Consider the following 15429-nt stretch of genomic DNA (forward strand, 5'->3'; position numbering starts at 1 on the left):
GCTCACTTTGTAGACCAGGCTGGCCTCAAACTCAGAAATCCGCCTGCCTCTGCCTCCCGAGTGCTGGGATTAAAGGCGTGCGCCACCACGCCCGGCTGTCATGAGCCATTCTTATGACCATGTTTCAACTGTAGCCTCGATGGCGGGTCTGTAGAGCCGTTAGTGCATCTGTGCCTTGTTGCTCTGGTGTCAACTGCAGGAGATCATCTGACAGAATTAATGGAGGACTTTGACCAATCAAAAGAAGGAAGCTCAGTTGTAGAACTCTATAGCTGTCCCCAGGGCCAACTTTGGCACCAGGCTGCCTTGAATCACATTTTAGATTACCACTTGTGTTTGAGAAAATATTTAATTTCAATCAGGGTTTTTTTTTTTATTTATTTGCCCCACCTTTGACCATTCAGTTCCTGGATAAAAGACACACAACTTTTATTATTATAATAAGCCTTAAGCAGCACTAGAGCTGGGCAGATATCTACCCTCTAAGCTATTATAATCTATTTGCCCATTAATAACCCTGAGTTATAATTTAGCATGTTCCATTGGGGCAGCTCCTACTCCAATTGGCTAGCCTTCATGGCTATGTTTTTATGGTTCACCTCCCTCCTGGCAGCTTCCTCCCCTCTCCACCTTCTCTCTCCGGTGCTCTTTTTCAGACTCCAAACCCAGGAATCCTAAACCCTGCCTATGTCTCTTCTGCTAGCTATTGGCTGTTGGCATTTTATTTAACCAATAGTTTTAAATTAAGGAGCAAGGTCACATTGTACCTGGGGATTCTCTCATTCCTATGGGCAACCAGGCCTTGCGGGCAGAGTATTTAGCATTAAAATACATAGTAAAAGACCAAACTTCAACACACTTGTTACATGTGAGCTGCCAGTTGTTTAACTAATAGCTATGTTTCCACACATGTAAAACGGAGGTGGCAGTTACACCCATACCATAGGTTGGTACAGACTTAGCATGTTTAATGATCATTTGCCAGACCATCATTTCAAGTTTTTGTATGAGCATGAACTTCATAAATCAAATACAAACTAAACTCCCATGAGGCAGACTTTGCAGGCATCCGTGGAAGGATTCGTACTTAATGTGGGGGTTGGTCTAGTGACTCAGTGTGTACTCTTAGAGAAATGTAGCCCTGTGGTCAATGTCATTAGAGACCCTAGGCCAGAGATCTCAATCTGTAAGTCATGATCCCTATGGAGGTTACATATCAGATATTCTGCATATCAGAGACTTATATTACTATACATAACAGTAGCAAAATTACAGTTATGAAATTGCAACAAAAATAATTTTCTGGAAGGGGTCACCACTGCATGAGGATTATATTAAAGGGGCCACATCATTAGGAAGGTTGAGAACCACTGTTCTAGAAGGTAGAGGCTATGTGATTCACAAGCACAGAGGACTCCTTAGTTCTTCAGAGGAGTATGTCTGCTCAGAAAGAAGCATAGACAGGAGGAGGAGTCCGAGAGGGAGGGGACAGGGGAGTGCTGGGAAAGTCCACCAAAGGCGGTGGGAGAAAGTTGATCCTCAGTCAACGGTTCACCAGCAGAAGCCAGGTAACAAGGCAGCTGATTCCTGTTGCCATGTTTACCAGCTGGGGGGACTCTGGGGACTGGGGTGTCTAGGAGGAGCATAGCCAATCAAGAGTTGACGCCTCAGCACTGGGCACCTGGGACACGCCTTCCTGGCGCCAGCTAAGCACAAACATATGAGGAGCTCTGATCAATAGGGAATTCTGAACCTGTCCTTGCCAGCCTGCTGCCAGCCTCAGACAAGGGAGCTGTAGGCAGAGCCTGGGTTTCCCACACACAAACCAGGATTTCAGGGGAGCTGTAGAGGTGGGGCCAAAGCAACATTGGTCCCTGGGACCTCCTCAGAGTCTCCTTCTGGTTGACTCTGTGGGCATCAAGGCTTAGGGCCAGATCAATGAGGGTAATAGAAAGAGAGTTTGTGCCAAGGATATTTCTGTTTCTCAAAAGATACAGAAAGGGTTCCTACCATAGGCCCAGTCTCCATAGAGTTATCAGACTTGGGGATCACAATCTGAGACCCAGGTCAGGTCCAGCCACTTGTCCTCAAGAAGCCAAAAGGGAGATTTATTCAATGTGGCCACATTGGGAAGAGGGACAAAGGGATCCAAGTCAGTCTCCAGGGTTCTGCAGACCAAGGTTTAAATAGAGGACAAGGATATCACATCTAAGCAATGCCAGCCAAGGTGTGCCCCACCCCGTCCACCGAACCCATCACTGTCTGAGCCTCAGTCTCATCCTGAAAGGTATATCGACAAGCTGTTAGAGCCGTGTGGAATCTCTTTCCAACAGATCATATGGCTGTGGCCTTTTCCCCCTCCCAACATGAGAGTCCTGGAAGAAATTACCACATTTTGTTGGGTCCATTCTTTCAAGAGTTGGACAATTAGATTGAGATCTACAAGAGTCCCTTTAGAGTATCTTTGCAGGGTCACCCAGCAAAGTGTTGTCCAGTCCAGGTCCTTTGAAGAGGACAGCCTCCATCCCCCCATCTTCATTCACAAGACCTCTGTCTCTGTACTAAGATCCTAGAGGAAGAGAAACCTCAGCAATATCTCCAAGACACTGGAGATTGAACATGGGACCTTGAACTCTGAAGGAAAGCCACCAGAAGGCAGGAAACAGAGTTCCAAAAATTTGTCCTTGACAGCCTGGGACTTTGTGGATCTACCCACACTCCTCACACTTTAAGAATTGCTGAATGTTCTGCAAATTATATGCACATATATGTAAATCCTATGCAAATGCAGAATTGTGAAGACATGTTGTCTGTGTGGAGGAAATGTCTGCGTTTCCCCTATTAATTCTGCTTTGGTGACGTCATAAGGGAGGGAGGTCAAGTTCCTTCTTTTTGGTTTTGCACAAATTTTTTCTTGTCCACACTTTCTTTTCTGCCCCCATTTATAGAGACCAAACAATTTGTCACCACATGCTTACTAAGAGGTGTTTCCCAAGAAAAGAACACGCTTGACATTAACTATGTCAGTGGTTCTCGACCTTCAGAATGCTGTGACCCTTTAATGCAGCTCCTCATGTTGTGGTGACCCCCAACCAGAAAATTGTTTTCATTGCTACTTACTGTAATTTTGCTACTATAATGAATCATAATATAAATACTTACTGGAGATAAAGATTTGCCAAAGGGATTGTGACCCAGCAAGTAAGTAAGCTGCTGTATTCCTTCAAAGCGCAAGCATTCCTTAGCCTGGGACAACACTGAGTGAGCTCCTGGTCTCCTGGTTGTGCCTCAGGCAAACGTGCAACACAGGTCAGGTTAGGTGTCAGCGTCTCTCGTGTCTGAGGCAGAGGGGCCAGGTTGTGGCTCCCACCCCAGCCGCTAGACCTGACTTGAGTCTCACTCCTGGCCTGACAGGCAGTCCACCACAGGATGCCATTGCTTTCTCCAAGGCAAAGCTAGAGACGTGCTTTGCTGTACTTATCTTTTGGCTGCAGAGTTGAGGATGTTGCTACATCTGAGATTTTGAAGCAGCCCCTCCATTGCTGGACAGATTGCTTCTGACTTGCATCAGATTACAGCTCCAAACTTCATCTTGTGAATTCTGTTTCCAGCCCCACTGGAGCCTGGCACCAGACTCAGCCCCTCTGCTTTTCCTGTGGTTGCTCAGCCTGCTCCTCTTTCTTCTGCGTGCCATGGAGCGTGTTGTGGGTGAGATGAGGGACGGCACGGTGGTTTACCTTCTGGGAGACAGCCAAGTGCACTGGGTTAAAACAAAACCAGCTCTGGGGCCTCTGCTGCTACATCCGCTTCCAGCCAATTTTACAGAGAGCCAGGTCCTAGTCTCAGCACACAGTGACATCACACTTTCTACCCTCACACAGTTTCTACCCTCACACACATTCTACCCTCAGCCCCAGGACACAAGTTCAACCCCTCCCTCAGGGTCCTGGCTTCATTCTCATTCGGCCCAGCAAGATCTTCTAGTATTTTGAGGTCTGTGGATATACCGCTTCCCTCGTGCATGTTCTAACAGGTAAAAAGGATGGGTAGGAAGCTCCTCTAGAGTTCTCAGGTGGCCTCCATCCAGGGCCAGCTTAGGCAATCTGAGGCAAGTGCCAGGACAGCTTATAGCAGCTTCCCATGGGTCAGTGCTGGTGCCTTGCCATGCACGGGCCAGGAGCCGCTGGAGTTCGGAATGTAACACAGTATTCCACACTGCAGACAGGGGCACAGCCTGCAGCTTCCCTCCATCACAGAACAGGGGATGGGGGGGGGAGCACAGCCTGCTCCCCCTCCCTCAGAGAACAGGGGATAAGTCTGGTTCTCTCTCTGGAACTGACTGTCATGATTGTGCCCAGAGGTCTGGAGGATTTGCTGAGGCCACAGAGGTGCAGTGGGCATGAGTGGTTTAGAACAGAGGGTATCATCCTGACTTTGAACTTGCTCGCTGTGCTGTGTGAGGAAGTTCCCAGTCCCTTCTGATGCCGGGACTCCAGCAGGTATGGGGATAAAAGACCCTTGCAGCTCTGTGCTTGCAGATTCTCAGCACTGCAGCCTGGGGACAGGGGAATATGAAGTGTTGAGAGAAGGCAGGGCCCCTAGGTGGACCTCCTCTTCTAGGTGTCCCTGGATCTCTGCAGGTGCCTGCCCAACAAGCTGGAAGCCCTGGCTGGTATAGGAGGTGGCCTGCTTTCTCTGCCTTCAACTTCGACCAGGCCCCAAAGTTTACACGTAGAGCTTCAGTTAAGAGAGTTCAGAAGAAGCTGGGTGGGCACACACAGAGTGTTTCTGTGGTGAGAGTTCCTGCTGCTTTCCAGTCTGTGAAAGGTTCCCAGAAAGAAAAGTTCCAGCCCTGCCCCTGGCCCAAGCTGACACTCAGCTAACCTATGGGAAGGGTGCTATCAGCTGGTCATGGGATGGTTGCATGTCCTTGACACAGGTAATAGCACTGTTAGGAAGTATGGCCCTATTGGAGTAAGTGTGTCACTGTAGGTGTGTGCTTTAAGACCCTCATCCTAGCTGCCTGGAAGTCAGCTTCTGCTAGCAGCCTTCAGATGAAGATATAGAACTCTCAGCTTCTCCTGCACCATGCCTGCCTGGATGCTACCATGTTCTGGTCTTTATGATAATGGACTGAATCTCTGAACCTGTAAGCCAGCCCTAATTAAATGTCCTTATAAGAGTTGCCTTGGTCATGGTGTCTGTTCATAGCAGTAAAACCCTAACTAAGACAGCCACTCTTGTCCTGGCACTTGCCTCAGATTTCTCTGGCCTTAGCTGGTCCTGGATAGAGGACACCTAGGAACTGTAGTAGAGGTTTCTAACCCATCCTTTTACCTGTTAGGACTGTCATGATGTGTGTGAACTTGCCAAGAGAAGTGTTTGACCATAAGACCCAGTTCCTAACAGGAGACCCTGCAGCCTCTGCCAGGGGCAGGAAGGCAGAAGAACCTGCACATTGAAAACCTCAAATACGCAAGGGGAGGGCAGTCACAGCTGAGTAGACTGGCCTGTGCTTTCTGCTTCATTGTTAACATAATCGAATGAGATGTGTCCAAAGCCATTCCCTTCCCTGGTGCTGGTCCAGTGTACAGGCCCTGGGATCTGACGGTGCAGGCTGTTACAGTTTGCTGCTCCTTCACAGGACACCATTCTTTTCTTAGTGCCTCCTCACTTCTGTGAGACACAAATGGGATTACTGTTGGCTTGCATATGTGTGGTACCTATGTGTGGTACCATGTCCAGAGAGCAGAAAGGCAGAGACCTAGTGGTGAGTGCGGTGAGGGGCAGGCACAGCAGGAAGCCTGTGTCAGTTCCTGACATCACTTAGACTTTCCAGGACCCACTTTTTCTCTTCTTCCTGGACCTACCTGAGCCATCAGTGCCTGTGCTTGGTGCAAGGGAAGGAAAGACTGAGAGGGTGACAGGTAATGGAAGTGATAAAGGTAGAGACAAGTTCGTGGGCTCCTGGTGCCCTGAATAATGCCCTCCTGGAGGAAAGACTGTATTGCATTCAGGTACCATTCACCAGGCGGCTAGAAACATCGGCCAATAGCAGGTTCACAGAGAGTCTGATGAGGTTAGTAGCATCAAACCAGATGGTACTGAGAGAGTAAAGGTTCAGTTGCCTTCTGGGAACACCACTCTCTCTGTGTTGGGTCAGCCCTCCCTCACCAGCTAATACTGCTTCAGGCCAAGAGGCTTAGGTGGGTCTCCATGACAACCGCAGCTGGCCTGCCTCCAGGTTCTGCAGGGAGCTGTGTCTCAGCTCTGGGGACCTACACATACTCCATAAACACCAGCCCAGCTGGGTCCCTCCTCCAGTTGGTGCCTCCAGTACAACTTCTCAGAGAGGAAGAGCAGAAAGCACAGGAGGCAGCCAGCAGTGGAAGAGGCAGAGGGAGGCTGAGGATGGAGTTCACTCTTCAACTCCTGCCAGTTTGCCGCTGCTCAACTTTCTACTTTCCCTAGAAAAAATCAAGGCTCTCTTCTCCTAGAGTGTGAAGCAGAAAGCAGGATCCCTACAGTGATAGTGGCGTTGACCCTGAAGGAGGTGGACCTCAGGTAAGAGGGGAATCTCCCCAGAAGTGGCAGCTTCCTGCACTTACAGCAGAGAGCTAGCCACACTTGACTATGAGCTTGGAAGGCCACCTGGGATCCGGAAAGTAAGCTGGACCCAGGACCCAGGCAGTCATGGGAGGCCCCTCAGTCCTCACTGGTCAAAGATGAGCAGACTCAGGCCTGATCCTGAGGGAGTACAACCTGGTTTGTAAACTTAGAGGAAGCCACATCTGTTGTCTACTTTGGGCAGAGCAAGCTTCTGAGAGAAACCAGCCTTGACGTTCCCCCTTGTGCTGTGCAGGGGACACAGGCAGAGGGAGAAGGCAAATCTAGAATCAGAGGGGGCTACCCACCTGAGTAGTGCAACTTTAGCACCTCTACGGTGCAGAGTCAAGGCTAGATGTACAGCAGCGGCCAGGAAACGCGTGGTCCCCTCCACAATGGCACAGCCTCTGAGGTCCAATAAGACACTAGGGAGGGAACCTGGTGGTGGGGGAGGGTTCAGTGGAGATGGTTCTCACTATGACATCGGGATGAAGGGGCACTTCTTGGAGATTGTCCACCATAGTCGGACCTAAGTATCTGTACCTGTGCCTCAATATGAAGAAAACTGACTGAGATTCATCCGTTCACCCACCCATCCACCCGCCTCTCCTCTGCTCACCTATCCACCTACCTATCAACAGACCCCTCTATCCATATGTGTATCCATTCACCTATCAACTCACCTACTTATCCACCCACCCCTGATCCACCCACCCCCTGATCCACCCACCTACCCACTCACTAATTCACTCACTCACTAATCCAACCACCTACTCACTGAACCACCCACCCACCCACCACTGATCCACCCACCCACCACTGATCCACCCACCCACCACTGATCCACCCACCCACCACTGATCCACCTATCCACTCATATCCCCACTTGCCCAGGCATCCATTCGCCCATCATTACAGATGCTGGGATGATGGAGCTGATGGCCTCTGAGATCCATGCCATCTCTGTGGGGAACGCGAGGGCCAGGCTACAGGAAGAAGTTGACCCTTAGATACTGGTTTGAGGGATGAGCAGGTCTTTGTCAGGTAGGTAAAAGACCCACCGGTCGGGCAGGTTTACACCTGGCTTGGTGGTGTAGAGATAATTTTTCTAATGCCAAAAAGAAACAAGGAGAACTTGCAGCTTGTGACGTTGACTTTGGCCCTGAGAAAGGCAGAATCAGTCAGAGGGGCGAGCAGTTACACGTGCTCTCAGGCCTCTGCCAGGACCCAGGGTCTGGCCTCAGCTGATACAGCCTGCTCCAAGAGGTGACCTCTGCTCTGGGACAGCCTGGGTCAGGTGACCTTTGGCCCTAGGTCCCCAGGAGCAGAACCCTTCCTAGCCTGAAGATATTCAGCTGAGCTGTGGGAGCCCAGCTATACAAGGGGGGAGCCTCAGCTGCTGCCCTGGCCGTGGGTTCTTCTGGACCAATACCTCAGGGTTCTGGGATCAAGGACAGCATCCCCTTCACTGTGTGGCACTAGTGAGCATCGTGGTCCCCTCTAACTGTCTGAAACCAGAGTCCTCTTGCCTTTGGGATTCAGGGAAGGCTTTGAGTGTTTCTAAGGTGAGAAGCCACTGTCCTGAGGGATGTCCAGAAATAGACCAGAGGGGAGGCTCAGAGTGTGCGCAGAGGTGACAGTGTAAGGAAGGGAAGAGGGGGGAGGTAGGAGGAGAGCGACGCCCCAGGCACCTGCAATCAGTTTCTCAGCTCTCTACACAGCCACCAGATCACAGGGCCTGGGATGGCCAGGATCCAGGTTGGAGTCAAGCTTATACCAAGTTGGGGGGATGTGTGCAGTAGAGGCTTTTCTTTCTGTTCTCCAGGCCTTTGGGGGTCGGTGAGAACATATTTTCTGAAAAATGTTTCTGGGTAAAGTCACCAAAGTTGACTTAGTGAAAACCAGCTCTGTAGAAATGTAGCTGCTGGAATATCTGTGAAACCAGCTTATGACACAGTGATAGCTGTGCTTTTCTAGAACCAGGTACGATGGCAAGATCTAGCGACATAGCTGATAAACACCATGTTTCATAGTAATGATAAGCATATACTATTTTACAAATAGCAACTTTGAAGAGTTGGGACTATATTAGTGTAAATTCACAGGCGTCAGGGACACTCCTGGTTGTGTGGTGGTCATTCATACCCAGAAGAAACGCTACAGCAAAATACTTTAGACTTATTTTCTGTGTATGAGTGTTTTGCCTGCATATATGTGTGCACCACATGTGTGGCTGGTGCCTGTGGAAATCAGAAGGGGACATCAGACACCCCAGAATTGAGCCACCATGTGGGTGCTGGTCCTGTGCAAGAGCAGCAAGTGCTCTTAGCTGCAGAGCCATCTCTCCAGACCGGAAATGCAACATTTTAAGTTAAAGATGGAAACAAAGTTTATACAAGTTCATCACTTGATTCTCCTAGGACCCCAGGGGTCAGTCCCTGCCGGGGACAGCCACAGATAGACTGGCCTTCTGATGTATAAAGGTTTTGTCCGTGCTTATCTGGATTTACAGGAACTTGAAAGAAGTGCCCTCATTGCCTCATTACAGTTGAGGAAACTGATATTCCAGTGATCTGGCAGTAGGCTAGATGTATCAGGTACAGCTGTCATTCTCTCGCCAGCCTCAGCATGCCTCATCTGAGACAACTGACCAAAGGGATAGGGGACAGCCAGACCATCAAGCATGTCTGAGGTTAAAGGGAGTGCAAGCCTGGGGTGGTGGTGGTGAGGCTGTGCTCAGTAGCAGAAGAGATGAGGAGAGAGAAGAGGGGAGGAGCTGTCAACCGAAGGCAGGGCATCTTGCCCCATTTCCCAGACATGGGCGAGAGGCATATCCCCAAGGTTCTCACGACCCACTGTAAAGAACACTGGGGTTCTTTACAGTCTTGGGACCCTCATGCATCACCCTGGATGGCTTTCATTTCTTCTCTTCCCACTCTGTGTCACTCTTGGCAGGACCGGCAGCCTACCCACCCTCTCAGCCACCTGGCTGGCAGAGGTACCACTCATTCCAGACAGTATACTAGGTTCTGGGATGGCAGACCAGGCATTGCATAGGACACAGCTGCTTTTGTGTGTCACAAACATTCTGGGAAGTGTGCTGCATGGTGTGTCAACCCTGTGTGTAGATGAGGAACTGAAGGCCTGGCTGGTCAGGATAGGATGCGACAGTGAGGTCTCCGTGGGGGTTTCCTGGGTGTCCTCTCAGATGGCCACACACTGAAGACAGAGGTGCCTTCCATCCAGAAGTGCAGTCTCCGGTGGAAGCGTCGCAGTGGCTCTCTCTGGAGGCCCCCCACTCAGACTCCAAAGTGTAATCACAAGCATACTCCACCATGCCTATCCTTGAATGGGCTTCTTGAGGGAGCGTCACAGGTAGAGCAGTGGAAGGCACGGCCCAGGGCCCAGCAATGCTGAGACCTCAGGCTGGCCCAGCGTACTGCCTGTGCCTGAAGGTGGAGAACCGCATGTGCTGACTTGCTGGGAAGTTGAAGGAAAGTACAACAAATACTAAAAAACCTCAGAGAAAACGATTGTTTTTGTTATATACTGGAGTTATAGGTGTGTGTGTGTGTGTGAATACACATGCCTGTCGCTTGTCTGAGTGGGGAGCAGGCCTCCAGGATAGGCTCTGAGGTCACCAAAGTCCCTGTCACAGGCTCCAGTGGTAAGCTAGAGTGTGAGGGAGCTGGAAGCCTGCCAGGGAATTCAGCCTCTGAGGGGAGCAATGCCTTCAGAGGGGGCGGGCAGTGAGGAGAGGGGGAGCCACAATCTTCCAGGGCAGATCACACACAGCCTGTCTGGTCCCCAGAGTCTGCCTGGCTGGCAGCTGTCCACAGCTCTTCCCTTCCTCCACTCTCCCTCTCCATCCCCTAGCCTTAAGAACTTAATCGGGCTTGCCCCTAGAGCCTCCTGCGGGGAGGGGAGCAGCTGGCATCAGGAGCAGAAATAGCTGTAGCAGAAATCCTGCCGCTGTTGGATCAGGGCCAGTGTGGAAGGGCATGGGGGTGGGGAGAAGAAAACTGAGACAGGCTCTTCCTTTCCAGTGAGACCTCCAAGCTGGGCCACAGAAGGTTAGGGTTCACAGAGCTCAGGGCTCAGGAGGCCCACCCAGCCTTAGCCCCTGAAAAACATCTGCCTCTACAGACCAGCTCAGGTCTCCACTGGGCTAGTGAGATTCAACACTTCCCTGTTCACCGGGTGTTTGTACTTCATCAATCATCAGCCCCTTTATTAATTTATTTGATGTCTTGTTTGTTTTTAAAAACTCTTTATATAGACTAGATACTAACTCTGCGTCATGTGTGCAGCCGTCAGAGGTTTTCCCCTGTCCGGTGGGCTCATCCTCTCTGTTAACTTTCCTTTGCTGTACAGAGCTTTTAAAATGTCACCAGGTCCCATTTGTGAATCGTTGTCCTTATTTCCTGAGTAACTAGAGTCCTGCTGAGAAGGGCCTTGCTATGCTTGTGTCTGAAGCATTTCCCAACTTTTTTCTCTCACAGTTGTAGAATTTCTGGTCTCACACTGAAGTCTGATCAATTGGGAGTTGGATTTTTGCCTGGTGTCCTGCCCAGGCAGCCCCGTGTAACGCCTCAGACCGAGGCTGTGTCTTTCTACCCAGGCCATCATCTCTATCCATCCCCGTGTGTGACGTCTGCCCCCATTCTCACCCTGCTTGCTCACAACCCCTCCTCTGACTCCCTTCATTGTCTAATGTTCACCCCCTCCCCATAGATACCGGGTGTGCTCTGTGCCAGTCATCCTGAGAGCAGGGACCCCGGATACTTTCATGGTATCCCTCCATTGAACTTGGCTAACACTTACTGGATTAATGAATTATGATGGTGGGTCGGTTGTTTTATCAGGGTACTGTCAACCCACACATTTCTAAGTGTATCATCCTTAGACCAGAGGCATTTGAAACAATGTGTTCTTGTTGGATTGGCATGGGATATAATTATCTAAGGGAATGTGTGCATGTGTGTGTGTTGTGCCTGCTATGTGTGTTGTATGGGTATGTGTTTTGTATGTTGTTTGCTCTGTATGTGTTTGTGTTGTGTGCACCTTCCCCCACAGATTATGGGGATATTATTATGCTCAGCTGTACATGTACCTGCTTTGTTTATGGATAGTGAGGTTTGGGGAGCAATTTCTCTGGGTTCAACCGTCACGATGCTTTCAGGATTCTTATCAAAATGGCTGCATACATCACCTTGATGCAATGCTTATGGTGAGCCAAGCTTATTCACAGCTGCTTCTCAAATGGCCCTATTTTGTTTTCCATAATTAAGAATTTTGCTCAAAGAGGTTGTGGCCTACATGAGGCCTCACATCTGTAATGGGTGGGATGCTTTCAGCTGGGGCCCAACTCTCCTCTCTCTTTCTTGGTGTCTTGGGTTCCTTCCTTGCTGACAAGGGACACGCTCCCCTTCTTCTCTGTCTCAGAAGAGCCTGGGGGGCCATGTCCCTCATCCCGTGGCTCCGGTGGAACGACACCCCTCCCCGGCTCTCGGCCCGGAGCCCGGCCGAGATGGTGCTGGAGACACTCATGATGGAGCTGGCTGGGCAGATGAGAGAGGTGGAGCGGCAACAGAGGGAGCGTCGCAGCGCAGTCAGGAAGATCTGCACTGGTGTGGACTACAGCTGGCTGGCAAACACGCCCAGGCCCACCTATGATATCAGCCCTGGTGAGCGGCTGCAGCTGGAAGACGTATGTGCCAAGATCCACCCATCCTACTGCGGACCTGCCATCCTCAGGTAACCCTGGCATTGGGATGGGGACCGTGACCCTACTGGCTCCAGAGAAGGTGACTGTAGTCGCAGGAGCCCAAGGCTACTAGAGTCAGAGCCAGATGGCATGAGAAATAGAATAGAAATCTCCTATTTCTGGGAGAAATAGGGTGAGGAATATCAGACTTGGGGGAGGCTTCATCTGGGACTGGAGGCAGATTCTAGAGGCCCTCTGGCTGGGATGGGTTGGACTCAAAGCTTGTAAATTCTTTTTTCTTCCTGCTGGATGGTTGCAAGCATGCACGTCAACAATGGCTCCTTTGTCCCACGCCTATCTTCCAGGTCTCCAACTTCTCCTGCTTCATTTCCTTCTTCTTCCTCTTCTTTTAGCCCAGGCTAACCTAGAATTCACTATGTAGCCTAGGCTGGTCTCAAATTCACAGCAATCCTGCTGCCTCAGCCTCCATGTTCCTTCCTTAGGACCCATCCCAGGCAAACTCTCTAAAACTGGTGTCTGAATTATTCTGTTCCGATCAGGTTTGACACTGTCAGCCCGATGTGTGAGTGTGTGGGGGGAAGAGGGAACAGGGAAGCCCAGCCAAGTGTGTGAGTGTGTGAGAGCCCAGGGCACCACGTGTGCAAACCTTGGTGCAGCACAGGACAGAACCTAAACCTCCCTCCCTGAGGCTGTGGACCCTCCCTCTGTTCCCATAGAGCTGGTGAACTCAGTACAAATTCAGGAACGACCCCAAATGCACAGGAGTTCCTTGTCAGCATTCTGTTTGTAAAGGACAAATCTACAAGTAAAGACTTTGAGCCCAGCTCCTCCAGTAGCCCCCAACACTTGCCCACCCTGTGCTATCTCTCTGAAAGTCCCTTGAAAGGAGAACTTTGCCCCCATTTCCCCTTTGGTTTCTGTAGTCTCCGCGTTGGTGCCCCTGAGCTCTCCCACTCTTCTGATTCTATTGATGGTGGAGGCTCCTAAAAGCATTTACTTCAGAAGTGAAAATGGGACAGAGGTAGAGTCCCAAGCTGATGCCAGGGGGCACCTGACCTGGCTGGCTAAACCCACAGTGAGGGGGCACAGGGTTAGAGCCATGCTTCTTCTTGGACTTCCTGTCTGCCTCTGCCAAATGCTGGCTCTCTGGAGGGCAGAGGAAAGAAGGGATCAAATGGACAAATCCAGCTCTATGGAGAAATCTAGGCAGAGGAAACAGCTAAAGAGACACACAAGGAGCAAGGAGGCCACCAGCGGCCTTCCTGAGAAAGATCAGGGCCAGTGGGAATGCAGAGCTTGTCCATCCCCTGAAGAGACACAGAGCTGGGGGAGAAGGTCTCCATGCTTACACACCATGACATTGCAGACATGCATCTCAGAGTAATCCCGGGGCAGGTGGAACCGGCAGAGGGGTGAACACAGTCTCCCACAGCCAGGCTGCAGTTGCAGTGCACACCTCAGAACTCTGTCCCTGTCAGCCATGGGCTGGCTTCAGGCTCCTTGCATAAGAGCACACGTACCATGTGAAAAGGCAGGCGTTCCCTTATACGGGTGAGAAAACCGAGGCTCAGAGGTGAACAGAACTGGGATTTGAGCAGATTGACTGGGACAAGAGCAAGGTTGGGAGTTACTGGCCTGTGAGATGCTCAGTCCATCACGGTCATGTGCCCCCAGGTTCCGGCAGCTGCTGGCCGAACGAGAGCCCGAGGTGCAGGAGGTGGCGCGGCTGTTCCGCTCCGTGTTGCAGGAGGCCCTGGAGAAGATGAAGCAGGAGGAGGAGGCCCATAAGCTGACACGTCAGTGGAGCTTGAGGCCCCGTGGCAGCCTGTCGTCCTTCAAGACCCGCGCTCGCATCGCACCCTTTGCCAGTGACATCCGAACCATCTCGGAGGACGTGGAGCGCGATGCGCCACCCCCGCCGCGCACCTGGAGCATGCCGGAGTTCAGGGCGCCCCAGGCCGACTGACCACCCAGGGCAATCACCCTCAGGAGGAATGACGGGCTGGTAACTCTGTCACTAGCGCCGGAACCTCCCCACCTACCCCAACCAGGAGACCCATCAAGCAACACTGCTAGACCACGGAGCCAACTACCCAGTGAGCACACCTGCTTGGATACCTGGGCAGAGTCAGGACTTGAGCCCTGTTTCTCCGCAAAAAGGTCTCCACTTCCCAGCCTGATACAGACACAAGGCCCACATACTCATCCCAACTTCCGGGATGCCCCATTCACCCTATCCATTCATGGCACCTTTACTGGTGACCAGATAACATTCACTGCAGGGGACCCACAGCCTCAGGCCCAGGGCAGCTGGTGGGGTCCACAGATGACCGTTCAACCCACTCTTCAGCTAGTGAGTGAAAAAAAGGAAGTCTTCCAAGAGTCTCTGCTTTTGCCTTAACTCAGATCCCTCTGATGTGGCATTGTTCTTGCCTCTGAGTCCTTGAATGCTGGGGCTATGATGGGGTAGGACCAATGTCTACATCTCCATCCACTGGGGCCGAGGCTGCTGTCTGAGAAAGGTAGCTAGGGGTAGGCAGGATGATCATGACTCCCATCCTGCGATGTCATCATATGGAACATGGCCAGTCCAGAGTCAGGGCTTGGAGGCCTGCAAACCTGCTGCTGAAGTCTAGGGCTCCTTCTGTTCACACCTGCTCTCCAGCTTCCCTAGGAAGTACCTGAGCAAAGCAGTCCAGAGTAGTCTCCGGCAGCCTCATGCTCTGATGGTCTATGAGTGGATGTCCCCCACCTCAATCTGGGGTAGAAGTAAGGTTCAGGGCGAGCAAAGAGTGTCCCCAGCATCCAGTGCATGTGAACCTTATAGTCCAAATAAAATGCAATGGGAGAAAAATCACTAGGTACTGCACATAGTCTGGCTCAATGGGAAGTCTGCTCTCCTCTGCCCTCCCTCCCCTCTCCTCCTTCAAGGCAGGGTCTCACTATTTTGGCTGCTTCAGCCTCTTGAGTGCTGAGTCTACTGCACAGATATTCTTTTTGAATGAAATGGCTTTGGGTTGCTTCACTGGGATCTGGATAGTGAGCGGATGGCACATTCCTCTTATCCATCGCTGCCAGGATGAAGGAGCTGACTG

General features: G+C 51.2%; 1 protein-coding gene across 3 annotated transcripts in view; it reads left to right on the plus strand.

The window, feature by feature from the left end:
* The window catches only part of Rd3 (retinal degeneration 3, GUCY2D regulator), a 32185-nt gene extending 16982 nt beyond the window's left edge, over positions 1-15203 (plus strand). The window contains exons 3-6 of one of the 3 annotated variants that reach the window (XM_029473744.1): positions 3612-3708; positions 6498-6564; positions 12052-12363; positions 14009-15203. In XM_029473744.1, coding sequence (XP_029329604.1) covers positions 3693-3708; positions 6498-6564; positions 12052-12363; positions 14009-14300 — 687 coding nt within the window. In that variant the 5' untranslated portion in view covers positions 3612-3692 and the 3' untranslated portion in view covers positions 14301-15203. Of the gene's footprint in view, positions 1-3611; positions 3709-6497; positions 6565-7104; positions 7651-12051; positions 12364-14008 lie in introns of those variants that run through there. The other 2 variants (XM_021169722.2, XM_021169697.2) reach the window with 2 other exon arrangements.
* The last annotated feature ends 226 nt before the right edge of the window (positions 15204-15429 follow it).

Source organism: Mus caroli, chromosome 1 (genome assembly GCF_900094665.2).
Source record: "Mus caroli chromosome 1, CAROLI_EIJ_v1.1, whole genome shotgun sequence".
Classification (NCBI taxonomy): domain Eukaryota; kingdom Metazoa; phylum Chordata; class Mammalia; order Rodentia; family Muridae; genus Mus; species Mus caroli.